The sequence below is a fragment of the Otolemur garnettii genome, unplaced genomic scaffold, assembly GCF_000181295.1.
Source record: "Otolemur garnettii isolate 467f Iridium unplaced genomic scaffold, OtoGar3 scaffold00050, whole genome shotgun sequence".
NCBI classification, from domain to species: domain Eukaryota; kingdom Metazoa; phylum Chordata; class Mammalia; order Primates; family Galagidae; genus Otolemur; species Otolemur garnettii.
The window spans coordinates 770005-796634 of NW_003852445.1; the positions used below are offsets into that span (position 1 = coordinate 770005).

The window sequence follows — 26630 nt, forward strand, 5'->3', positions numbered from 1 at the left end:
GCCTACCACACAGCAGCAGCAGTCTCCAGCCCCACCTCAGTCACCACAACCAACAAGCTTCCTGACATGGCCAAATGTCCCATGGAGGGCAAAAGCCCTGGTTGAGAGCTCCTGCTCTCCAGGCAAAGGGACTTCCCTGCAATAGCATAAGGAGGCTGTCTCCAGAGCCTGTCTCCCCCTCCAACCCCTCCTTCTCCCTGGGTTCCTCTGGAGCTCTTATCTTTCCTTCTCATACTTTATGATGTCGGTTTTTAAGTTAAAGAGCTGAAGATTCACCAATCCAGCCAGTGCTTAGATGAGATGCATGGATTTACTGACATAGGATATCGGGGGCTCTCCCAATAGCACAGATTTCTGGGTTTCTTGCTGGCCCAGAGCCCTACTTCCTTAAGGTTGCAATCACTTGAGGGCTGCAAGTTGTTCTAGATTTGAGTAATCTAGGGGCCAGCCCAGGGACAGCTCCTGCCTTGCTGCCAAAGTCAGAACAACATCAGATCAGAATTTCCTATTTGTGTCTCTAACGTCTGTAAACCCAGAGTCTGGTTTGAAGCAGATATATAACATGTACTAAATAATTTTTCACTGAACATCCTTTACAGAGCTTATTTCAGAAATAGCTGGCAGTTCTAGTAGTCAGAGACCCCCACATTTTAGTTTTACTGGCATTTTTGTCTTCATATCATCCATGAGCACTTGAAACATCTGGTATAAACCAAATGTTTTTACCTAAAATATGAGCCCGCTTTCACGCACTAGAATCACCATGGACTGGGAGAAAGTCTGGGATTTAACCAATCTGGCCTGTTTTATAGTAAGAAAACGACAGCACTGAATCATGAAATCTAAGTCATGGCCATAAAATGTGTTTTTATAAATCTTATATCTAAATGCAGAGGAGGTTCGTTTTTTAAGGGACACCTATAACATACTCTTGCAAAAGGAAAACTGCCTATATTCATTTTCTATTGCCACATGAAAAAACGATTGGAAATTTAGTGACTTAAAATAACATACATTCATTGCCTGACCGTTTCTATGGGTCAGGAGTCTGGGCACAGTTTAGCAGGGTCTCATAAGGCTGGCCTGCAGGTATGGTGTCAGCCTGGCTGCATTCTTTTCTGGGGCTAAGGATCATCTTCCACGCTCTTGTGCTTGTTGGCAGAATTCAGTGGCTTCCATTTGTAGAATAAATGCCCTGTTTTCATGCTGGCTGCAGCCAGGGGCAGCTCTAGCCCCCAGCCCTCTCATCACTCATCACGGGGTCCTCGTACAACATAGCAGCTTTGCTTCTTCAAGACCACCTGAAGCATCCTTCTCTCCTGTCTGCTGAGATGGAGTTTTATATCATGTAACCTCATCAAGACAATGACACACCCTTCACCTTTGCCATATTCTGTTTGCTAAAAACAAGACACAAGTTCTAGGGGAGGAGATTATACGGTTGGATGATTCACGGGGGTCACCTTAGGAGAATGTCCAACCACCATTCCTCATTTGTAGGTGGGGGAGAGTTGCAGGAATTTGTTAATGTCTGCCTTTGCTTCAAACGGCCTCAGTTGGTGGAATTTAGGTCCCTCTGTGTGAGCAGACTTCACGTCTGTGGTACTTAGCGCCTGACCCTTGGGAACACTATATTGGTAGGGAAGCCAGACAGCATGTACTTATGAGCACTCCCCAGGTGGCAGGCATGGCTCTGCACAGGGGGCAGCATGAACAGGAGAGAAGCCTGGGCCCTCAGTCTCACAGAATGCACCTCATTCATGCTGGATGTGGGGCTGTTGTGATGGGCAAATGACTTTTCCTGTTTTGCATTTAAACTACCTTTGACCACTGGCTGATCTATTTTGTTCTTGCAGTAATAGACGTTCTATTTCTAATCATGTGTGAAGGTCAGGGCACAGGAACTGGCCTGAATTGAAAGCTGACCCCTCTCGTAAATCCGAATCTTATAGCTAGCTCTGTCCTCAGAGTGGTTTGGCTGGAGTGGCAATTGCTGGGGAGTAGCTCTTGAAATGTAGATTTTATTTCTCATTTCTCCACTAATTATATTAAGTGGGACAGAAAAAAGTGTTCATAAATTGCATAGCGGTATTTCACGGGGAGGTCTAGCAACACTGTTAGAGAGAATCCTCTCATTATTTTGGTGACTAGTCCTTTCTGAATGGAAAGTGTATAAATATTGCTGGCCTGTTCTTCTAGAGATAATTGAAAAAATGAAAATGGCTACCGCTGCAGAATATCAATGATCCCACTGCTGGGGCCCGGTGCATGGCTGGACCTGTTACTGCCTGGCCTGGAATGGCTTGTTGTGAGCCTCCTGGGGCCCCCTGGGGGCCCCTGGGCAGAGCCCTGACCCTCTCCCATCTGTAGCAACCTGCCTCAGGGCAGGAGTGAGGCCTGGCACTGCCCAGCAGAGTCATCAAGGTCTATGGGGTGGAGAAGGCACTCCAGGAGGTACGTGCCAACACCCAGCTCAAAGAAAACAAGTGACTAGCTCAACATCACCTGGGAATGACTGTGAAAGACGGGACAAAACCGCCACAATGTCCTTCTCTTGCTGATAACATGTCCTCAACATCATGGGCTCTTCCCTGAGGCAGGCAACTCACCGCTGTGACAAATGCAATTTTTTTTAATTAATCAGTTTTTTTTTTTAGACTTCCAGAGACCATCTAGTCTTAAAAGTTATTAGATGCTTTAGAGTTCTCTGCAGCTCAGGGAGGACCCTTCAGTTAAATTCATTTTAAAAGTTAATGGGAAAAAGCTAATGGATTCTGAAGGGCAGAATGTATATAAAACACTTCTCAGGGGACTTGGGGGGTGGGAGAGGTGGAATCATGAGAAAGTACTAGAAGAATAATACTTTGCTTTCTGTCTCAAAGCCTGGCTTTGCAAACGCCACTGTCTGGAAATGACTGGTTGGGCCCCAGCTGCTGTACCCAGCTTGCCAAGTGGTGCTGATGGCTTCCCTGTCCCCAAGAGGAACAAGGAGGCAGAGCAGAGGGGGGGTGGGGGTGGCTGCAGAGGTCTGTGCCAGTCGGCTGTTCTCAGCCCCCAGGAAGTGTTTGGTCCCACTGTTTTTGGTCAATGAACATTGCAGACACAAGGCACCTATTTTGTCTGCTCCCTCCCCGACCCCCATCTCTTCAGACAACTGGATGCTGTAACCTGAGGCTGACTGGAGAGTCAGGGGTTTAATTCACCTACATGGTAGCAGGATATTTTTAATCTGCTGTCATTAGCCAAGTTGGCGACCCTGGAAGACTGTTGGATGTTTGAAACACTGACTGCCCCTCCCCCACTCAGGAACCTTCAGTGTCTCCCCATTTTCCATCGATACCTCTATCATTCCAGATACATTTCTCACCACTAAGCCTAAGAGCCCCATGCTATGCTGCTCACTGATCCTCAGACATACGGCATGCTTCCCTAGCTCCATAATGCCCACATGCCATTTATTCAACCTAGAATATTCTTTCTCTCCTCCCAAAAATCTTTTCATTTTTTTAAACATCAAGATTTGCCCTTAAGGGACATTTTCCTGACCACTCTCAACGGGAGTGGGCTCTTCCTTCTCTGAACTCACATAACGCTTGTCTGTACGTACATGCAACTCTCTGTTCTACCTTGTGGTGTCAAGAAGGTTTATATTTGGAAATTAACCCCCAACTTAGCATTTGCCAGAGCACTCTCTGAGGAAATCAAGGTTCACAGACTATCACTAATTATCCAAGTTATAAAAATGCTTCTCTTTGTTAAACCATTTGAGACAGGCTTGGTGTAGACAGGTTTCTTTGTGAAATATGTCTCAAAGTTTTTTACAGGGCTAACATTCAAGGCCAAACTTTAGGAGGAAGATGCAATATGGCCAAGGTCACCTGGCTATCTAGGTGAAAGACGGGACAGGTGATCAGGCTTCTTGTGGTCAATGACAGGTAAACCTACATTTGTAATACACCCGAGGGCTTTCCCGAGTAGCTCTGTGCAAGTTCACAGCTCATGACATAGGGAAACACATTATTTATATACATGCATTCTTCAAGGATCCTGTACGTTAGTCACACGGAGTGCAGATAATCTTTTCTAAAGAGAGACTACTCCCTGGCAAATCAATCTGTTCTTATAGGTTTTTATTTTCAGCATAGAAGTTTCTTAAAGTGAGGAGTATTCTTGTTCACCTTTTAAACCTTGCATCTTGTGTCCTATAGGTAATATAAAGGCTGCACAGCCACATTTATGAAATAAATAACCTTTTACAGCTCAATGCCAAGGAAAAGCCTTTTCTTCCTCTGCAAAGGTGACTAGTGCATCTGAACAAACAAAAAATATGATTCCACCCTTTTATCCTTCTGTACAAAATGAAGTCACTTTGTTCTCACGTATTTATTGTCCTAATCCACGTGTGGACCACGTGGGCTTATCAGCTCAACCCAGTACGGCAGGGATGCTGAATGTGGAGAAAAACAGGGAACACAGTCCTGAATACAAAGCCTGGGACGCGGCTGCCTCAGCCCCAAAGCCGCCCATACCTGGTAGCAGGTGCCGAGTTCTTTCCCATTGGCTGAGAAGGACAACATGCCCATCGCCAGATCCACAAGACAACCGATCTCCAGGTCCACGTTGCTCCGACTGGATCTTTGGGAACTGGCCACAATGTCCCCACCCCAGACCATGTAGCAGTTGCTGCGTTTCACACTAGGAGTCACAGACAGAGAGGAAAAGGCTCAGAATCTGGACTGGGACAGCTTGTGATCAAGACTCAGGAATAAAAATGCCCCAGAAACTTTCTAATGAAGCTTTCTCATCAGCCTCAAATAATTTTTTTCTTATATGAATTCATTCATCTTTGGCCCAATTTGTTCAAGTGTGAGCTACTCGGTGTAGGGATATGACAATTTTTGAGGCTACCTCCTTCCAAAGGGCACAATGTTCTATAACTGTTTCCTGACTCCAGGTCAATTCACCCTGGCAAAACAGATAACGGAGACAGTAATACTCCCACCTTACAGATGGGAAATAGACACAGACTGAGGGTGATTACATTAGGTAAACTTATACAGGGATTTGGAATAAAAGGCAGAAATAAAAACCTGGGTTCAGGGTTCTAGTCCGCTATCCATGGCAAAAGGTGGTAAAACCCTTAAACTCAGGCCCATATTCCTTCGGATGGCTGGCTTGGGAAGACTTAAAAGTAGGGAGCATCTGTCTCTGGTGCCCTGCCACCTCCCTGCCACCCCACCCTGCCCAGCACCCTGGGGCTCTGGCTCCTGCACTACTGACTAATTGTCAACCTAGGTATCTTTCTCAGCTGTCTGTTAACCAAACCAAGAATGTAGAACTCAATTATGAGCATTTATACTTAAAAGCAAGCTACAATAACCTCAAAGCCTTTGGGGCTCCAAAGCCTAATTCCCTAAGGGTAGGGTTTCACACCCTGGGTGGGCTGAGGAGAGGCCACACTGTGGCAGAAGTGATTTGCAGAGCCCTTCACAATGGACCATGACAAGAGGTAGCTGATTCTGTCTCCTGTCAAGCTCATCCTGGTTCATATCATTGGAGGGGCCTGGTCCCTTCAAGTGACATGGCATGACTGTGCTCTAGTTAGAGTGTGACTCTACACCTCATGTAAGAGCAGCCCCTTTAAACATCTCAAGGTCAATCTGATGTGACTCAGCTTGGCTTCCTGTTGGAGTCTCAGCTGTGTGGAGACAAGGCCATTCCAGGGGCCGGAAGAGTGTGTACAGCTCCTTAGGGTGGAGGAATCCAGAATCTACAGACTCTGCAGACCAGTGATTTGTAACTGGTGTGCCGTGAAAATTTTTAAGATCATTAAATTATTATTGAAAGAAGTTCAAAGCATAGTCAGTATATATTTTTTTACTCTTTTCTTTTGATCAACATAATTTAAGTGTGCTGTGAGAAAGAAAAGTTTGAAAACCACTGCTACAGCCTCTCAGAGTTGCTGTACTTCTCTGGACTATGTTCTGATTTGGAAAGCCAAGGGTTCCATTAGGATTGTCCAAGGTTCCCTCAGGCTCTAGAAATCTATCACTTTCCCTGGAGAGCAGAAATCCCCTCTGTAAGCACTCTTTTATCTCCTCCTCTCTCCTCTGGGGCAACCATGGGGCTGTTTACTCAGTAGGAGAGCCCTCAGGCAGGGGCCAGTGCAAACTGCCTCTTCCTAAGAGTTATAGCATTGTTAGATTACCATAAAGGCTTAACTGCAGCCTGTTGGCACTGCTTTTCAGCGATTAAAGTACTAACTACATGAATGACTCATGAAGAATTCAATTAGTAATGTATTAAAGCCATGGGAATCTGAAGTGGCCAGCTCTGGTCGTATTTTAAAGGGCACAAATTCAAAATGCCCCCAAACATCTGAAAATTGATTTTGTATTTCTTTCTTATTATGTGGGACAAAGAACTAAGAATTATTGAGTGCCTACCCTGTACTGGGTCTTATCCTAAGTGCTGACATGTCAGTTCATTTCACAATGAATGTAGTCACTGAGGCTTAAATAAATCATGTCATTTGCCTGGTGTGGCAGAACCAGCAAAGTGGAGCAATAAACCCAAATGACTCTTCTGGGAAGAGGCTTAAGAATAAAATAAAATTTAAAAAACAATTTAAATGACATAGACATTTCTGCCTTTTTGTTTGATGGCTGAAGAACAAAGCCTGGATTGGTCAATTGCTTTTACAAGCTTTCCTTTCCAGTCTAAACCCAGTGTTGGTTATAACATCTGTCCTGACTCTCGGAACATGATAGATAATCAATAATGGCAATAACAATAATAGTTAATATTTATTGAGTGCTTAAGCTGAGGTGCTGTCCTAAGCATTTTTCCATCAATCAACTCATTTAATCCTTACAATACTCTATGACAGTGGTTCTCAACCTGTGGCTCGTGACCCACAGGAACTGTATTAAAGGTTTGTGGCATTAGGATGGTTGAGAACCATTACTCTATGAGATCAGAACTATTATTCTCATGTCATAGATGAGGAGATCAAGGCCCAGTGAGGTTATGTGATGGGTGCAAGGTAGTGTAATGTTCACAGTAAATCCTGGAAACCCAGGCAGCTTGTTTGCAGAGCTGGTGGTCTCCACCACTGCCTACACGGTCCCTCGTGGCACAGTGATGGTGACTCACCTCTGGCTCTGAGCCCGTGGTGACAGTGTTTTCTGAGGAGCACTGACTATTGCAAGATGGTCTTGTCTTTGTGGAGAGTAAAGGCCAGCTTGAGAAACAACTTATATCTCTATGCATGGCTGTGTAGAAACATAAATGGAACCAGACCCGGTCTCCTGAGTCACCTGGGGGGCCTATGTGGCCAAGGACTCCTCCTCACAGTACCAGCAGGCCAGTGTGAGGCTGTGGGTGTGCCTAAAACATGTTTTCCCCAAAGAAAACATGGAAGCCCCCATTCCATTTAGAGGCCATTATTAGTGATTTCTGCACGTCTCTTACAGTCTTTAGGGTTCTGAGTTTAACCTGATGTATGATGCGGTCCATCTTTTTATTTCTTCTGAACCAACTTCTCTCATGCACCCAGGGATTTTCTCTTGTCTTGTTCTGTTGTTGTAGAAATTCAGATATCATAGAAAAACCACAGACTTCTGGTGTCTAACTTTCCCATCCCTGGGTCATGATTTATACATGTAATGAAATCACTTCTATTTCTACTAGCACTCTTTCTCACTGTCATGGTGACCCCCCAGGCCCCTTTTACTTAAGGGTTTCAAAGCTGTCCTTTACTTTCTCCTTTTAAGAGAGGCTGGGGATCAGGTAGGGGAGGGAGTGAGACCAGCCTCGCCTCGAGGGAGCCCCCTTACCTTTCGTGGACCCGGCCTCTTTCATCCCCTAGGGTGACAGTCACCGTGCAGTTTTTATTCAGGTCAAACTTTTCGCTGTACAAGTGATAGTCCGGAGTTACCCATCCGACCCAGACGCAGGAGGGGTCCTGGCCAGCAAAGACGCGGACTGCGTAGTAGCACTGCTGTGGAGAGACCGCAGAGGGGTCAGTGGCGGGGCTGGAGAGGCAGAGATAACACAAGGGTCCACCTGGCCTCTTTTTCTGAGAAAGCGCACACTGCTGTAGAGGCAGACCCCACTCTGGACCGGGAAGGAAGGCTGACTAGAGAACTCGGGCTCCCTAAATTTTCCCTTGCTGTTTTGTTTTAGCACCTGGAGAGGCAAGAGCTTAATTGATCACCCTTTACCCAGAAGATGCTGACAGTGGAATCAGGAGCTGCTGTGGGTGGTCAGGGTGCTTAGCACCAGGCTGCAGAGCGGGACACAGTCCTCGCCCTCTGACAGAGACAGTCAAGGGTCAGAGAACTCCTGTTATTTTCTAGATCTACAGGGAGGTCTAAGGTTTTTATTTTTGGAAAGAGTTGAAAGAAGCTGCAAAAGAGAAAGCCCAGTTGTGGCTAAATGTGCTTTGTGTGGCCGTCACGCCCAACCCCAGGCCGGCCTGACAAGTGCAGGGGTTTCTCGCAGGGGCCACACAATCCTTGAGGTTGTCACCATGTTACCATAATAGCTACAGCATGAAGGAAGGTGACGGCCTCATCATGTCCTTTCTGAAACTGAGCAGGTTTATTCTTAATGAAGTAGCTCTTATTTGTAGTCTGTCAAATTTACTGGAATGGAAGAAAAAAGGGTCAGCCGGACAAACCTGTGTTGAAACTTGGCACGGCGAGGTATTCATCATGTGGGCTCAGACAGGGCTTCTGCCCTCTCCGTGCATTACACTGGCCTCACAGGGGCTGCTGATTAAATCACTTTTAAATGAATTAAATGGAGACTGAATAGGCAGGTGACACAATGTGCCAAGCACAGTGTCCTACACATCCTAAATGTGGGCCTGGCTGCAGTAGGGAGCTTACTCCTGAGCTGGTTACCCCATGAGCTCAGGGTTGTAGGGTAGATTTAGAGAAGGGTTGATATACGTTTTGTCCATAGACTTTTTTTGGGGGGGGGGTCAGGTGCTAAAGAAGAACAAGAGAAAGAAAGAAGTTAGGAAGTGCTGCTAACCAGAAGTTAGCAGTGCCTTCTGACTGCTTCAAGCTATGGAAAGGGGACCAAAAGTGGCTTCTGTCTTCTGGACTAGTTTCCTGCTCCAGCTCTTCATTTGACTGCTGTCAACATCACTCACAGCTGTACACAGAGACGCGGGGGAAGCTGGCTCAGGGAAGTTTGCACAAAAGAGCAAACAAAAGGATCTAATTGAGAGCCCTCCGACTGGTGCTCATTTCAATCAGAAAGGCAGCGCTGGGTCCCCAATGGCAAATGGGCAACAAGTATACAATGATGCCCAATTAGGAGCTCCAGGTAGAGCTTCTGCTCTGCTCTGAGTAACTATTTGTCTTCCTCCCATTAGAGAAATGCCACAGACGTGTTCTGGTAGCTTCAAGACGGATATTAAAAGACAGAGTAATTGGCAATTAAAGGGGATCTCTAGACAGATCTTTGCTGTAAGGGGCATATTCTCAGGCACAACAAAGAATCAAATAATTAAAACTGTAATTGAGCACATTTACTTACTGTTGTTGTATGAGAGAGTATTTCTTGCATCTGTTTCCTGAGGGGAAGATAATCCATGTTTTAGTTACTCAGCTGTAGCGAGAATCCCACAGTTCTGACAGGCAGTCTATCTACCTTTAACCATCAAGGCAAGTTCAGGAAACTGGCTATTGCCTAAACACCAGTGACTGTAACCAGTCTTGGGACCTGTTCATTTGTAAGCTGCTACCATCAGGCAGGGCTGTGACTTCCCACACTTGTTCCTCAGCCCAGTCTGAGCTGAGAGCAGGGATAGGAAAACCTCTGAATAGGTTAGGCTCGTCTCTCAAGCAGCTGTGCTTATTTAAAAGCTTGGTAGATAGTGAAACCCTAGGAAACCTGAACAAGATGGCTCCAGATGGCAGACTCCAATGATTGAAAAGAGACACCAAAGGAGAGAAAGATAGCAAGGCACAGATATGTCCCTTATTGAAGAAAGAAGTCTCATTGCTCATGAGTTACACAGCTGCGAGGTCGGACAATGCCCTGCCATGCAAAGAATGCAGCATCTGCGTCCGGAAACTTTTAATTACACCCAAACCAATGACAATCACACCCTCGCATGCACTCACTCACATTCCTTTTATTACCAAAACACAGGAGCCATGGGCAGCAAGGAGGCTATGGCCTCAGCATAAACACAGCAGAACCTTTTCCACCACGTGGGAGTGTTTAGCACGACTGGTTTTCTGCACTGCACAAATACACAGGTGCACCTGTATGCCCATGCGTGCACACACACCCTCATTTCTTTACCTAACTGAAAGCAGAGACAACTCTAGCCCTGAGTTCTTCTGCTGAAGTAGCATAAAAAACAAGCAGAAAGCCAACTTCCCAGCAGACAGGGTGAGCACCTCTGGGAGCTGGAAGCCTCGCCCTCACCTCTTCTGGAAAGCTTCACTGTCCAGGCAGGGGCTGTGGCTGAAGGAAGAGTGGCACTCGACAGGCATGCTGAGACGGCAGTAGATCATGTCGGCATTGCTGTTCTGTGTGCCGAATGTCCTGTGGGTCACCTTGAGGCAAGGTGGGCTGTCCATAGTGCCATCAATCCTTATGACCTGGAAACACGACAAGTCTTTACCCCAGGCACACCGGAGGGCCTGACTGCGACCCCAGCCCTTATTCCTTTTTTGACACACATCACAAAGGCGTGATTCTGTGGACTGGGAGAGTGAGCTTCACCAGTGATAGCCATGCTGTGAGTCTCATCATCACCTGGGTCCTGTCCTATAGAAAACAAAGACCTGCTCCCGCCTAGGGAAATCAGAGATTTAAAAACATGACCACTGGGTTCTCCCCAAGGCAGGGGTAGAGAATAAACGCTGGAGAGGTACAGGGTCCTATCTGCAGAGGCTGACCTTTTAGGTCAGGGCAAGTAGCTAAAGTGGAGAATGTTTCCCAAGATTTTGCCTGTCACTGGGTTAGGGGAATATCAGAGGGAAAAAGCACCAGAAAGTCCAAAGCTCAGGAAGGACGTCCTGCTCCTGAGAAGGCGCACTTTCCACTACCCAGCCTTGTTCTTTTCTGGGCCATGGTCATAGCCTGGGGGCTGAGGTTCTTCCCGAAGCCTCCTCTAATACTAGGGAAATTTGCAGTTCCTGGGCATAAGCATTGAAGAGGGGGGAAAGATCAAAACTGGAGTTTTGAAATGTGGGTGAGACGGAGTGCTGCCGAAGACACAGTAAACTGAGACTTATAATAACATTCTTGCCAGGCACGGTGGCTCATGCCTGTAATCCCAGCACTGGGGAGGCTGAGGCAAGTGGATTGCCTGAGCGCACAGGTTTGAGACCCAGCCTGAATCAGAGTGAGACTTTGTCTCTAAAAATAGCTGGACATTGTGGCAGGCACCTATAGTCCCAGCCTCATGGGAGGCTGAGGCAAGAGAATTGCTTGAACCCAAGAGTTTGAGGTTGCTGTGAGCTATGCCGCCATGGGACTCTGCCAAGGGTGACAAAGTGAGACTTTCTCTCAAAAAAAAAAAAAAAATGTTCTTATAACCTAAGCTTCAGTTTGCCCTATAGAGAACAGTCCTTGTCCTGGGGTCTATGAGAGTGATTAAATATTTGCATGTGGTTTCTGTCTTTTTCTAAGTGGAGGGCCTCCAGAGTCTGTCACTTTGTCAAAGGGGCTCATGGCCTCCAAAAAATGGAAGATCTACTTCTCTAAAGTGACAGTCAGGGGGGAATCAGAGGCATAATAGTCCCTCCTATTTAAGACTGAGGGAGACATGGGGGTTTAGGAGTTGATGCTTGTTGAATTCAGACTGGAGGGTCCGTGAAGGAACTTATGGTGAGGCTGAAGCAAGCCGCTAAAACTTCCCTGACTGACACTGCAGTGGGGCTGCTCTGTGTGGCTTTCCATCCACTGTTTTGCCTTCGCCCATTACAGAAAACCATGGTCAGCTCGCCGGGAAGAGGCAGGCAGACTCAGAACCAGGACCTGGATTGGGCCCCTTACAATCTCGGTCTCTTCTTTGCTGCCCTAGAGGTGTTATAATCAACTACCACACCTCTACTTAACATCTTGGAGACTGCACCAAAGAAATTAAGCAGGGACTAAAAGATATTGAGTTATAAGCAGATAAACACAGGTATTGAAATTGTGAGCATAGGCATTACATTTTTTATTTTTTAAAGCACAGGGCAAGGTCTCTGCCTTCTGCCTCCCTATGACATTACCAGTGTAGGCACATCTGGAGAAAATGCGGTGGCCCAAAGGCTGGGGATCAACCTGCAAGGGTGACTGTCTCTCCCAAGAGGCCAGTGAGCTGCTCTGAGTAAGGTGCCTGCTCCTAACTGAGGGTGGATGGGGAGGTGGCGGGGAAGCATCCAGGTAGGGACTGAGGTAAGCAGAAGTCTGGTGACAGGAGCCTTAGTGGGAGCTTAGTACCTTGGCTTGCCTGCCCGGCCACCCACGATGTGTAACCTTACCTCGATGTGTGGGTGATCCTTTGGCACGTTGACAAACGTCGGGAGACGCTTGCTGAACCACATTGCAACATCTCGGTTCATGTTAACAGCAAAGGGCTCAAAGCCCTCTTGGAGGCCGCACATGGTATAAAACTTGAAGGTACTGGCATCTGTCCCGAGGTTCATGCGACCGATCTGAGACAGCCCCAGAGAGCAGATGGGCACAAAGCCTGCAGAAGAGTTCAAGAGCACCCTGCTTCAGCCCACAGGTACCATTCCCAGGAAGCTGTGAGGAAGCACAGTCCTTGCCTCCCTATAGGCTTTGAGTCCCTAATAGGAAACATGGGCCATAACCCTTTGCCTTTCTTCCTGGCACATAAAACCAACAACAGGAGGCCACATGGAGACTACCGCCGGCCTTGGTAATGGCAAAGACAAGTAAGCTTGGCTCAAAATGATTTGGGAAAAATAATCATTAGGCTTAGGGTATTCTTAAGATGAAAGTAAATACCAAGTAGAAAAGTTAACCAATAAGAGAAAAAGTGAGATGCTTTATCTCTGCCTTAATTAAAATTGATCTTAAGCTCTGTGAAATTTTAAATACTACCAAAAACAAAAACAGCACAGCAAACCCAAAGAACAACTTGGTGAGCAGATTTTGTTAAAAAAGCAAATGAATGGATACTGATGCGAGATGATGAGTATGTTAATTTGGCTCACCATAGCAACCTTCTTACTCTCCATATGTATCCCAAAGTACCATGTTGTATACCTTAAATATACACAATAAAATTTATTTAAAATAGAAAGGAATGACAGGGGCCAAAGAACGCCTAACTTTTCTGGGCCTCACTATCTTCCCCAGTGAAATGAGAGGCCATTCATGTTTTGAGAGTATCGTTCTAGCACTAGCTTTAAGAAGTTTTAAATGCTAGCATTATGATTCTACCTGCTTACAAAACACAATTCACAAACTCTCATCCACCCAGGCCACTGTCTTCCTCCCCACCTAAGTGGGAAAGTGAGAGTTTCAAACAGGAATCAAAGAAAACTCCTCTCTTCCTCTCTACAGATACCATCTCTCCAAGCCTGTGTCTGTATCCTGATCATTTAAAAAATTACCATGCAGGGTAGACCAAAACAGAAGTTCAAATTGTTTGATGTTCTTGTTTTGTGGGCTATTTATAAATCATAATTGTGGACCAACAAATCAGCAAAGCAGGGAAAGCGCTAATTATCTTGGATTTGGGAGGATGTGAGAGGCAGGCAGCTGGAGACAGCTGAGGCTGCAGAGAGTGCTTGGAAGGGAAGGGATACCTCTGAGGGTGCTGGATAAAGCAGGGGTTAGAATTTCCTCAAAAAAAATCTGGGACAGAAGTGTTCATTTGAAGGGAAATTTAAAGGCTAATTTGGGGAACATTTATGTTTAACAGGAAGAACTTTCCTTCATAGACACAAAGGCCAAAATGCACTCTTTAGAGGGGATGGAGCAAAATGGCCTCATGTTATGGGAATCTCCAGAGATTGCCCCTCACCAGGAACACCAAATTCAACAACTATTCACATAAACAAGTACCTTCAGAAGAACCAAAACCCAGGTGAGTCCTCACAGCACCTGGTTTTAACATTATATCAAGGAAAGAGGCCACTTAAGAGGGAGAAAAGAGTCTTGTACTGCCTACGCCATGCCTCTTCCAGCCCCTTGGCAGTGCTGTGTTGGAGAGCCACTTGGGTGGCAGCTCACTCACAGTAAAATAAAGCACCAAGCAGACTCACGAAGCCCCTTAGTTGGAAGGCATTTCTGGACCCCCCCGGTCCACCAGAAAGAAGCATGCTGCTCTGAAGGGAAGACCCAGTCCTGGCAGGATTCACTACCTGCCCACTGAATAGCCTTTGGGATTTGAATAAATATCAGAGGCACCCAGGCGAAGTCACCATAGGCTTTGGGTGACACTGGGATGCCTTTAGGTATGACCTCTCCTGCTGGCCACGAGGAAGTCCCATATCACTCCTCCTCCAACTTTGGTAGCCCAGTACAAGGACTGAGGGTAGAGAGTGAAAGATTTTGGTAATCAAGGGAATTCTCTCATATCTTATCCAAGTCCATCAACTTGGTGCCACTAGGAATCTGCCAGAGTCACAGCATTCCCAGACTTGGGGCACTCCCAGGGATGATACGGCTGCATAAACAAAGATGACATCATACTCAATTCCCTTTGCATACCTGGAAAGCCTTCTCAGGGACAGGTTTGCACAAACCCAGACTGTAAAGATTAAAATAAATACCTAATCTTCAATGCCCAGACACAGATGAACATTCACAAGTATCAAAAACATTCAGGAAAACATGACCTCGCCAAACAAACTAAATGAGGTCCCAGTGACCAATCCTGGAGTAATGGACATATATAATCTTTCAGACAAAGAATTCAAAATAGCTGTCCTGAAGAAGCTCAATGAACTTCAAAATGTACTATTTCTAGAGTGCTTATATGTTGTTATCTAAACTATGGTGTTTCCACATAAATAATAAGTCACATAAGTGAAAAGCAAATCTCTCAAAAATTGGTTTGCTTCAGAAATTCTGAACTCATCCTGGACATAGATATGTGTTCTAAGTAAGAGAGAACTTTAACCCAATAATAGAAGAATGCTGGTGAGTGTCTACAAAGAGCCTCCTCTCAGGGCCATCAAGGACTGAGAATGGAGCAGCAACCCTTTCCCTTAGAACTATAGATGGACTGACTAATCAGAGAAGCATCCATTCATGTGACATCCTGAGTACTGCTATGCTTCTGGCATTTTTGTGCTTGGGACTGTGATAGATGGAATCTTCTTCCTTTTGTCAACAGAGATGTTTTTTAAGGAAGGGCTGGAAATCTGACCACAGTGTAGAATAAGAATTGCTTGTCAGCAAAATTTCTTGGATTCCCAATAGGGACAGAGAGCTTTGCTATGTGATGCAACAAGATATGAAAGACAGAGGAGAAAATATCCCACTCCCAAGGAGCTTACAGAAATGGGGATAAGGAACGGAATATGAAAGCATGAATGCTTTCACTGTACCTATCCCTACCCCCAGCACAGTATTTCTGTTACTCTGATAAAAGGGTATCTCAACCCAGAAAACTGCAAGTCTAATAGTTTTATTTTGGAACTAAGATTATGAAGATCATGAAGCATTGTAACCTTGGGATGAGCAGAGATTAGGATGTCTAAAGAAAATCTCTCTCCCCCATGAACCTGAATAGTAGAATAAGTGAGCAGGTGTAAAAAGCTGAGTGAGAGTTAGGGACAAGAAGGAGTTAGGCTTGACACATAGAAATAATGTCCTATGTACAGAATCACTGACAATGTAAGGGGAAAAGGTAATATTTGCATGAAGCTTTTTTCCCTAAGGCACCTGGGCTCCTCGTCCTCTCTAAGCATCAGCAGAGGGACCAGCACTTTCCTGAGGTAAAACTGAAGCCTTGAGGAGCCAGTAGACTTGACCAAGGTCACAACAAAGGCAAATGGGATGAGATCCTGCACCCTGAGTCACACATAGGCCAGCTGTCAGTCAACGTATAACAGAGGAATCACAGGAGACAAATGCCCTAGTTTTAAACAGCAGCTGTGTCCCAGAGCAGAGGGCTGCATTCTTTACAGGGTAAAATGTTGTCCCAGTGGGACAGAAGTCCTCAATCCAAGACAATAGGCAGGGAAACAAAAGTCATAGGCACAATAGGAGACAAAGAGCACTGAGGACCTTCTGGGGGCCAAGTGGGCAGAGCCGGGGCAGCTCTGGAAAGCATGGAAGAATAGCTAAATCCAAGGCTTCAGTCAGAAAAGAGAAAAGCCAAATGGACAGAGAGGAAAGATGATTTCTCATATGGTACCAGAATTTTCTCCTGAGGGAAAAAGACTTGATAACCAAATACATTTACCTAGCTTCTTTCACCCGACAAGGAGGCTCTAGCTAATGATCTCTCCATTTCCAAAACTTTTTTTACTTAAGTCATCTTGAGAGTTTATAACTCTGCATCAGAGACAGATAAGGGGGAACAGGGATGAGAAACTACAGCAGCTGGTATTTATGAAATACTTTAACTGTCAGGCACAGTGCTCTACAGATTTATCTCATTCTTATGCTCATTTTACAGATGAGGAAACCAGGGCTTAGAAAGTTTAATAACTTGCTCAATGTCTGTTATTTGGTAAACTTCAGAGCCAGCATGTGAGTAAAGCTGCCTGAGCAGGAGTTCAGAGAAAGCAAAGGGGACTGAGGCCAGGATGCCTGTTTCCTAATTCTTACCTAATCTTCTTTGAGAAAAACTCTTTCTCTGCTTTTCAAGTGATTTTCCAAAGTGTCCTGTAGTTGACCAGTTTGCCTCTAGATGAGGCAGCTGGAGACCCATGACAACACACTCCAGGCCCTTAGAGAAAAAGGGCTTCCTCTGTGAGGACTGACAATTAAGTTCGCTAACTTGCCACCACATGCTTGTCCTGGCAGCTTGGTACAAACAACTCGGTAAGGTTTCATAACCTTGGTATACATGTGTCAGTTGTGTTCATGTCGATGTATGACAGTGCCTTGGTGAGTTACTGTGTGTTTTTCTGTGCTGTTGTGAGAATGTCGGAGCTTGAATTGGAGCAACAAATAAACATTAAATTTCTTGTAAACATGGCAAGAGTGGAAGTGAAATCAGGGACATGTTAATCCAAGTTTATGGGGGAAATGCCATGAAGAAAACGGCAGTGTAGAAATGGAGTAAATGTTTTTCGGAGGGATGAGAAAGCATCACTGATGAAGAGAGGTCAGAGCAGCCAGATGAAACTGAGCAGAACTGGTGAAAATACTGCAAGAATTTATCAAATTGTGCATCAAAATTGTCAGTTGAATGTAAGAAGCATAACAGATCAAGTACACATTGACAGAGAAATGGTTAGGAAAATCTTAACTGAAAATCTTGGCCAACAACTCATGGTTCTTGCATCAGGACAATGTACCAGCTCACAAGGTGTGGTCTATGAGGGACTTTTTAGGCAGTAGCCCAATAACTGTATTGGAACATCCTCCCTACTCACCTGATCTGGCCCCTCCGTGACTTTTTCTTTACCCAAAGATAAAGGAAATAGTGAAAGACAGACATTTTGATGACGTTCATAACATCAAAGGTAATATGATGATGGCTCTGACTGTCATTCCTGAAAAAAGAGTTCCAAAATTGCTTGAAGGGCAGACTAGGAGCTGCCATTGGTGCATATCTTCCCAGGGCAGTACTTCAGAGGTGACCATGGTGATATTCAGCAATAGGGTATGTAGTATTTTTTCTAGGATGAGTTTGTGAACTTAATTGTCAGGTTGCCAACTTAAATGTTGAGTCATACAGGTGGCCATATGACTCTCCGGAATTGATATAGATATAAGGATCCATTTGGCAAGGTCACACAGCATTGCCATGAGCCCTGAGTGTCATAAACAAGGTTCTGTACCATATACACAACTCAACCTGTAGGCTCAAATGAGACCTGAGAAGTGAGAAGAAAGACCAATGAAGAGTATCTCCTCTTAGGGAGGGGGGTGGGCAGTCATAGTGGGTGGTGCACCTCTTGGGGATGAGACACAATTATAAGAGGGACTTTACCTAACAAATGCAATCAGTGTAACCTAATTCTTTGTACCCTCAATGAAACCCAAACAATAAAAAAAAAGAATACCTCTTCCTTACATGCAGCCTATGCTGATGTCTTTGAAGAGAGGGAGGGAAATTTACAAATGGCATTGTCTTGCACCAGTATGTACACAGAGTTCTCACACCAGAAAAGAAAGGGCAAGAACATATACATTACATTTTGTAGAGGACCCCAGGTTCTGATAAACTTGGTATTATAAGATGTCATACTGATTTTGTGATTAGGAGGCAAGATAGCAGGGAGGTCATCTTCCTATAATTCAGGATTGTGGAAAGCAGCCAGCTCTCTAGAAAATCCAAATGTTAGATCCATTTTCAAACCATTTCAAATTGAAGGACAGGAAAGAGAATCACTAAGAGTAAGGGAAAAATTGAGATCTTGGAGTCAGGTGGTTAGGTGACTGCTCAGTACATTCTGGGGGTGTTTCTGAGGGTCTCAATTCAGCAGTCCATGTTTTACCCATTCCTTCTTACTTTCTGCTAAGCCTTGAACAGACTGAGTTCAGGGACAATGCTGCCATGGTCGCAAACTTTGTAGAAAACACAGGAGCCAAGAGGCCCTCCTCCCTGCCACAGCCACACTCATCTGGAGAGAGAATCACAGGGAACTCTGGGTACCAACATGTGCATCTGCAGATAAATTTTATTTTCTGTCTACCAAGGACCCACCCACAGAACTGGGGGTTCTGGTAAATGTCCACAGGCCGATGGGCAGGAGCAGCCTGGGGGTGTGAACAGGAGGCAGGATATCCCTCAGGGGAATGCCTGGCAGAGAGGTGCACAGGAGACTGCACCAAACCTCTTCTGGATGCCACATTCTGAGGCCCAGCAGGATGTTCAGGATTTTATCTTTCTTTACTTTAAGTGGAGGCAAAGAGAAAGCGAATAGCAAAGGTTTCACTTCGGAGACATCTGAGCTTTCAGACACCCCTTGGTGACAACACAGACAGCTGTGATGGTCCAAGCCAGGGACCCGGGGTGGGAAAAATAATTAGAAAAATCCTAATGAAGCAGATAAGGGCATATCACCTCCAATGCAGAAGAGGATGGAGGGACAACTTATACATAACCTGGAAGAAAAAACAGGCATGAACTGTTATGTCTGTTGCTGTTTCTCCCCCAAAGGGCTAAAGACTTCCCACAGCCTCTGGGGTAATGGCCTGCAACCAGACTGATTTGCTGGTGACCAGAAGAACTGAAGCATCGGGGGCATTTCACTTTATGTGGGGGGGTCTACAATTAGGAAAATGTTTTATTTTCAACAGAGGTTTCTCCTAACGACCCAAGGCAAGATTTGCTGCCTCTTCCCGCTTTTGCAGAGCGCAGAGAGATGGTGTGCAGCTATTCCAGGCCCCTGGGCTATTGTTGTTGAAGAATGCCATGCTGGCTTCCTTTCAACTGCCCCTCTACCAACTCTAGAGCCATCACAGAACTGAGAGAGCTTTCCAATTATCTTGTCTCTGCATTATTAAAGTGGGATACAATACCACGGTATACTGTGCTAACATTACAGCACAATTCTATTATAAAACCGCATCCTAATAATAGACTTTGTATTCTGAAGGTCAAATCATGTCCCTGTACATGAAAGGCCTACAGGGCATGTTTTTCATTAAGCACAGAAGATCTGTAAAGGCAGGATTATCCTAAAACATCCCTATCTTTTATAGTATCCCTCTGCTCAAACCTGATGGCAAGTGCCTTCCCCTCTACCCATTTCCTGGAGGGTGACGTGCAAGGGTGCTTGGCCCAGAGTAGACAATTTTTCTTGAATGAAAAGGCTGAGTGTTGTAGTTGAGGCTCTCTTATCTGCACCTTATCTATCTCTCCAGCTTCACCATCCATTAATTCCACGTATAAATCTGTCGGTCAAACTGTTCTACCTTTTCCCGAAGCTTCCTCAGGCCACAGCATTAACTTCAGGTACACCCCCTGACAAGGACACCTTTCTCCTTAGAGACAGACATCTTGTATTCTTTATTTATTCAATTCAAATCCCCTCCTTACAGACTTTGCATTCTGTATTAGTCACTCGCCATTTATAATTTACTGCTTTGCATTAAATTATTAACCTTTTTGTATGTTCATCTTATTTTACAGCTATTAAATGGAAAACTAACTCCTTAATGCTGCTACTATTTGCCTCTGTGTATGCTTTAGACACTTAAACGTGCATGCACCTCACTGGAGCATCTCAGCACAATGCAGTTTCTGATTCCAGACTGGGGCAAGTAAGAGTCTGCATTTCTAACAAAGAGACCACATCTTGAAAATTAAGGCTTTTGACATTAACAACTTCTTATAAGTCTGCACAACACACAAGATTCCTATCTCCTCCCAAAGGCTAATAGTTGAGCAACTTTCTGCAGCTCACACCATGTAGAGCCAGGAAACAGTCCCTGATCTTAGTATTCTTTCTGCCCCAGGGTGCTGCTTTTCTTGGGGGATGTCCCTGACTTTTCTCAGTTCTTTGTTTTCCTTGTTTCCTCAGGGAGAGAGCACGGCAGGTGACCGCCACTTGGGAAGCATCTGGTGGCCTTTCTGCACTGCTCTGGTGCCCATCTACAGTATTCATGCCCCTCTGCCTCTGAACCAGCCCTTCCTCCTGCTGGCAACCTCATTCCCACTGAGCCCATAAATAGGATTCCTTCTGATCTTATACCTCTTCAGAAGGTTTAAGATCCTGTCTGACTTTAGTCATCCTGTCCTTCTAGGAAAACAGATTGACTTGCAAACTTTATTTCTCCAAATAGTTCATTCTTGGAAAAAAAATCTTGAAGCTCTTTAAAGGTACAGTTGGATATGCATGTTGTAGATAATAGGTGTCTATAAAAAGCATGTAAGAGGCATTGGTAAAGCTAGAAACACTCTGTGAATAAAGAGCATTTATAACACATACACGCAGTCCTGCATTTGGGCTCCTTGCTTTCTAGGCAGGAACTGTTTCTTTTTGCAAAGTCTTGGAAAGTAAGAGCTACGAGGAGCCCTAATCATTTACAGAGAGGGAACACGAGGTCCAAAATGGTTATATAAGGTCAACTAAGGTGTCATTGGTGGGCAGGGGAAGGGGCAGGGCATAAACCCCGGCCTCCTGACCCAGAATGGCCTCCTCCTCATCTGCCACAAAGAAGCAGAGAATGGCACTGCCCCAAGCACCAGGGTGTCCACAGAGCAGGTAGAAAGTCTTCCTTTGAAGTTCATATCTGGGAATAACAATGGATTTTGTTTCATCTATCCTCCTAGTCTGTGGTATAGATGAAGAAAGTAAAGAGAAGACCAGGCAAGACCAGGCAAGATCCCCTGGGAGCCACACAGCATGTCAGGAGCAAGTCCGCTGGCTTGCAGTCCAGAGCTCTTGACCTTATATGCCAATGACCTTGGGTGCATGATATAGTTAGGCAGACAAGAAATAATAAGCTCCAAGGGCTCCTTTGTGCAGCTGGAAGTGGTACCTTGATTGTGGTCTATTCATGGCCGTTAATAAGGCTGCTCTGCTTGGGTTTCAGTACGTCTGAATTTCAAAATAAATCATATTTCACTCAAGGGAACAGCTAAATCTAACTTTTGTGTTTCAGCGGTTCTCATCAAAGCATCAAATTCAATTACACAAACATGTAGACTGACAAATCAGAATAAAGGGCTAATTCTTTAATTCACTGATCTTTCTCTCCTGCCAAGGACATTAGTCATATACAATAAGCATTTTCTTTGTAATACTGGGAAACCTTAAAATGACAAGGCACAGAGGAGGGAGTGAGAGGACACCTGCTTAGTCAGTCTATCTGGAAGCTCAGAATTTATATTTATGCGGCCAACTATCACTCTTATTTGTCCCAATTCTTCAAAATTAATGGTTTAAATAGTCTTTATCATTAGGGTTTCAAACACGCAAAGGACAATGCACCCTAAACAAGGTGATGGAGGAGCTCACTCAGCTCTCCCTGGGTTTTCTTTCAACCTCATGGAGTTGGGATCTGGGCAGGGTGGTAGACTCACCATTCTCAATCTCGTAGTCAGCAAATGCAAGTTCAGAGCCCTTGTTGGTGATCAGCAGCTCCCCATTCAGTGTGAAGATCATCGAGGCATCATCCAGGTTAATCATGCACCCGACCACATCTCCAGGCTGCCAGGTACGCCCAAAATACCCACTTCCTTGATGCCAACGCTGGCCCTAGGAAACAAAATCTGAGGACTCAGAGAAAGCCCCTGCAGCTGGACACATGACTGCATCAGTGACATCGCTTAACTAGCAGCGGTACATGCTGTCTATGGGGCACTCACTTCTCTACCATGGGTAACTCACAAGGAGGAGCAGTCTCTGTCACAAATGAGTGAAACCAAGACCCACAAAGGGATCAGAAAAGATGGCCTGAGTCTCTTGATTCCTAGTCACAGCTATGACAATGTACAGAATTATCTCTAGAGTAAATTGGTAAGATTTCCCATGTACTGCCAGCATAGTGATCTTAGCCACCTCTGGAATGGGGTCCTTGGGCTCAGGTCAAGAGCAATAAGGAGGTGATCAGAGGAAGGACTTTGGCTTACAGTCCTTCCTTCCCTTCGCCAGAGCAAAATTGCAAAGAAACAGCCACCAGGCAATGTTCATGCAATGCCTACATTAGCCAGTGGTGGTGACCACTCCCTTTACAGCCAGGGAACCAGACAGTCAGTGTCCAGGGAAATGTTTGGAGAAGGAAAACTTAGACTCAGGTTGTGAGTGTTCTGTACAAACTCACCCTGCTGCCTTCAAACACGAAGGCTTGGTCATCAGCACCCAGCTCGATGTCAGGTCGACAGCCTGGCCTGGCCCAGCCGACCCGCATGTCTCCTCCAGTCACCACTTCAAACTCAAAATACCACTTGCCAGATCTCACCGCATAAGACCTCTCTACCCGGAAGAATCGGATCTTGTCTATGCTGACCTTCTCTACACCAGGGTCAGCTATTGTGAAAAGGAAGGAAGGGAAAGAGAGAACACAGACCTTTAATAATCAGGTAGCATTCCTCAGAGGCGTTTGACACCCATGGCAGAGAGTGGCTATAGATTCCCCACTGTAGCACTGATAGAGCATCATCATCACCATCACAGCATTAATCCAAGCTACCACTTACTGGGGGATTCCTTTGTACTAGATCCTTTAGAGACCATATCTCAGTTTCCCCTCACAAGCATCCTATGAGGTCAGTAATATTGTCTTCATTTTACAGATTCAAAAAACATTTTACCTTAGAGAAGTAAAATTATTGACTCAAAGTCACAAAGCTATTAATAAACTGAGGATTAAGGATTTGAGGCCAGGTCTGACTTCAAAGCCCTCTGCTTAACCACTTACAATACTGCCTCTGTGGCCCACCCCAGTACCTCCTGGGGTGTGAAATGACAATGACATGGTCATCAATTCTGATTTTAATCAGCCCTAGAATTTAATTTGGAGAGGTGATTACCTGATTTAATAGTGAGCTGATAGTCACATGTTTAGAAAACAAGAAAAAGAAAAGATGACCAAGTGGCCCCTAGAGCTCAGCTACCCTGGGGAATAACAACTTCTCTGTGGGACTGGGTCACAGACATGTTCATCACAGAAACTTATCTGTCATTAGGATGATGTGTTACATCAAACATGGTCCCATTACTTTTGTTTAACAAAATATGCTGTTTAGTGATCGTTAGTGCTACTTAATAATAGTACAAGTTAGATCTGTTTAAGTTTAGAATTTCCCTGTTTAGTCAATTGGGGCCAGAATGAACCATCTCCACTCATTACCTAGTTCTTGGTCTGATGGCTCAATGTTATACCCGTAACCAACAAACGTGCGAACAGCTTCCCGCAGGCTGTCCCTATTTGATTTCTTGGTACGCTCGTCCAGTAATGCATATGGCACCAGACGGGGATTTCTTTTGTTCTTCAAATCCTATGTGAAGCCAGAGAAAAGAGGTGCTGAGAAAACACATTTCAACCTCACAGTAGCTCGTCCTGCTCACGCATTCCCAGCAACAGTCCTGGCTTCCGGGCTGGCTCTTAGCAGTCTGCTAGCCCTTTCCCCAGTGCCTTCATGTTTAGCAGTGTACACATTTGCCACTTCTCTTTGCCACAGAATCAAATGAGTATAAGTGGAAAAATTTTACTTATGCTCAAAGCTAGCATTAAAAAACACATTTTAATAATGCCAGCCTGTGAATGAAATGAAGCATCATGAAACTGGTTTAGAGACCTCCATGCCCAAGGCAAGGCAGATGGGGATTTGCGTAACTATTCCCCTGTGGAAGATCATGCCATGATTTAAGCTGTTACAGCCTCCTCACGGCAGCCTCTTAACAAATTTTCACAGAGAAGCATCGGAAACAGTGGCAGAGCCACAACGGGTCCATTTCATTGTGGAAGGCACACGTTTGTGGGAGAGTCCTTCTCAGCTCCCTAGGAGGGACTAAGCAGAGATAAGTGTCCCATAGTCCTACATATGATGTGCCGTTCTGAACCATCTTACCCCCCCCCGCCAATACCCCATGGTTTCCACAGTTGCATTCTTCCAGGCTTCTAGTCGTGTGCAGGTTTGGAGACTCAGGGATGAATTAACTCATGTGCACACATCCGTCCCTGAACTTCTCTGATACTATTCCAACCACTGGAAATTATTAAGATGAGGGAAGCAGTTCAAGAAATAAGTGTGCCAGATGGTTTGGGGCGCTGAACTCTGCCTCTAAACTCTGCCCAACTCCTCCCTGTGTCCCGGCACTCAGGCTCAAGCCAAGAACTCTGCATAGGAATCCTTGATCCCATGGACTGAAGTAAGGGGCTCAGGCTTCTGTGCAGGCTGGTTTGCCCCTCCTCTGGGCTAGCTTTCTCTCCATATCACACTCACTGGTAGACAGTGGGACCGTCCCAGAAGAACTGCTGATCTATGATGTTGATTTGTGGGAGCCTTACCTTGACCTTGGAGAGTGGCTCAAAAGCTCAACTCTTTACAATGCAAGTGACAAGATAAGGTACAGCCTGTGGGCACCTATGCTGGGCAACACACGGATGACAAAAGAATCAAGAATAAGAAATTCCTTTCTGCAAAATTGGAATTATGCCTGACAACAGTGTCAATGTGATCATTATAAATTCTGTCCCATTCTGTGATTCCATAAATAATGAATACACTGCAGCGTGGGAGGGGCAACCTCCACCTTCTGATCTTCTACCTGCTAAGCAAAATAGCATCTGGATGGATGATTGCATCTTCTAACCTTTCCAGCACTCCTGAGCCAGCACTTCTCACCTGTTGAATGCCATAGGTCCATCCTTGTTTAATTCTGTCCTTTGCCCAGACATTGTGTGCGTTTTCTGCAAGCTTATCCACTAGAATTTCTTGAGGAGGTAACAGCTTCATGTCAGACAAATCCAAAGGGGCTGGCTTATAGCCATTGGACATCATGTAGCTACAAGTAAATGCAAAATACATATTTTGAACAGACATGTATGACTCCCCCATTCCAGATTTTAGACCAAGAGCACCTGGTGAGAGTACTGTGCAGACGAGGCTACACTCACAGGCTCCACTCTGGCTGAACAGAGAGCTCTATCTCGAGTCCACAGACGAAGCTCCTAGTCTACCATCCTTCTTGCCAGTGTATGCAACAGATTTCAAAGGAAGCCATCAGGGAAAGTAGATGGTGAGAGCAAATCCAACCTTATTTCTAAGAAAACTTACATACCCTACAAATAACAGGCACACTCAGTGTACTGTAACTTTACCAGAAACTCTTTTATCTCACTTCAAAAGCACAGTCAAAACCAAATTGGCAAGAATAAAAACTTGAGTCAAATGTTTCTTACAAACTGTCATAGAATCAATCAGTCTTGGAAAACTAAACTTTTACTCTTAGAATTAAAAAAAAAAATCATACCACAGCCTATGCGAGCTTGAAGCAACCTTGGATATTAGCTGTTCAGTCCAGGAGACACAGCCTCAAGTGTGAGTGATTTGATGGGGAATGAGAGGATGTGAAGGAGCTCAGTGGGTCCAGATGGACACACTGTGTGAGGAGAGAAGATGGGGGCACACTGTGCAGTGACTCTCAGGACAGCAGCTTATCATAGCCCTATGGGAATGCAAGTCCAGGAGCATCCATGGCCCCAGGGCCACTGACTGCCCAGACCAGGGCCAGAACATAAATGTGATGACTCACAGACCAGGACTCACTCCAACCCGGAGCCTGTGAACAGCATGAGATTGGGGTCTATTGCAGGCAGGCTAAGTACTGCCCGGAGCCCACCTTCTCAGGATGCCTGCCCTTGGGCAGCAGTGACATGCATTGATTGCTGTGCCCCTCTGCTGCTGCCTTTCAGACGTGCTTTCCTTGGCACTGGGAATTGCCTAGAGAGTGGAGCTTGGGAGTTTAAGAAGCGAGTAGGGGAAGATGAGCATCTGAGTAAAGCTGCCACCGCCCTGGCTCCTAAGTAAGGATGACACCGGTGTGTGAATGTGT

General features: G+C 45.3%; 1 protein-coding gene across 1 annotated transcript in view; it reads right to left on the reverse strand.

Moving 5' to 3' along the window:
• The window catches only part of RYR3 (ryanodine receptor 3), a 362708-nt gene that overhangs the window by 183734 nt on the left and 152344 nt on the right, over nt 1-26630 (reverse strand). Inside the window, exons 24-32 of the mRNA XM_012806300.1 lie at nt 25421-25580; nt 23923-24070; nt 22894-23099; nt 22154-22328; nt 12504-12712; nt 10453-10628; nt 9553-9589; nt 7839-8002; nt 4530-4695 (exon numbers count right to left, since the gene is read on the reverse strand). Of these exons, the coding sequence (XP_012661754.1) occupies nt 4530-4695; nt 7839-8002; nt 9553-9589; nt 10453-10628; nt 12504-12712; nt 22154-22328; nt 22894-23099; nt 23923-24070; nt 25421-25580 (1441 nt within the window). The remainder of the gene's footprint in view (nt 1-4529; nt 4696-7838; nt 8003-9552; nt 9590-10452; nt 10629-12503; nt 12713-22153; nt 22329-22893; nt 23100-23922; nt 24071-25420; nt 25581-26630) is intronic.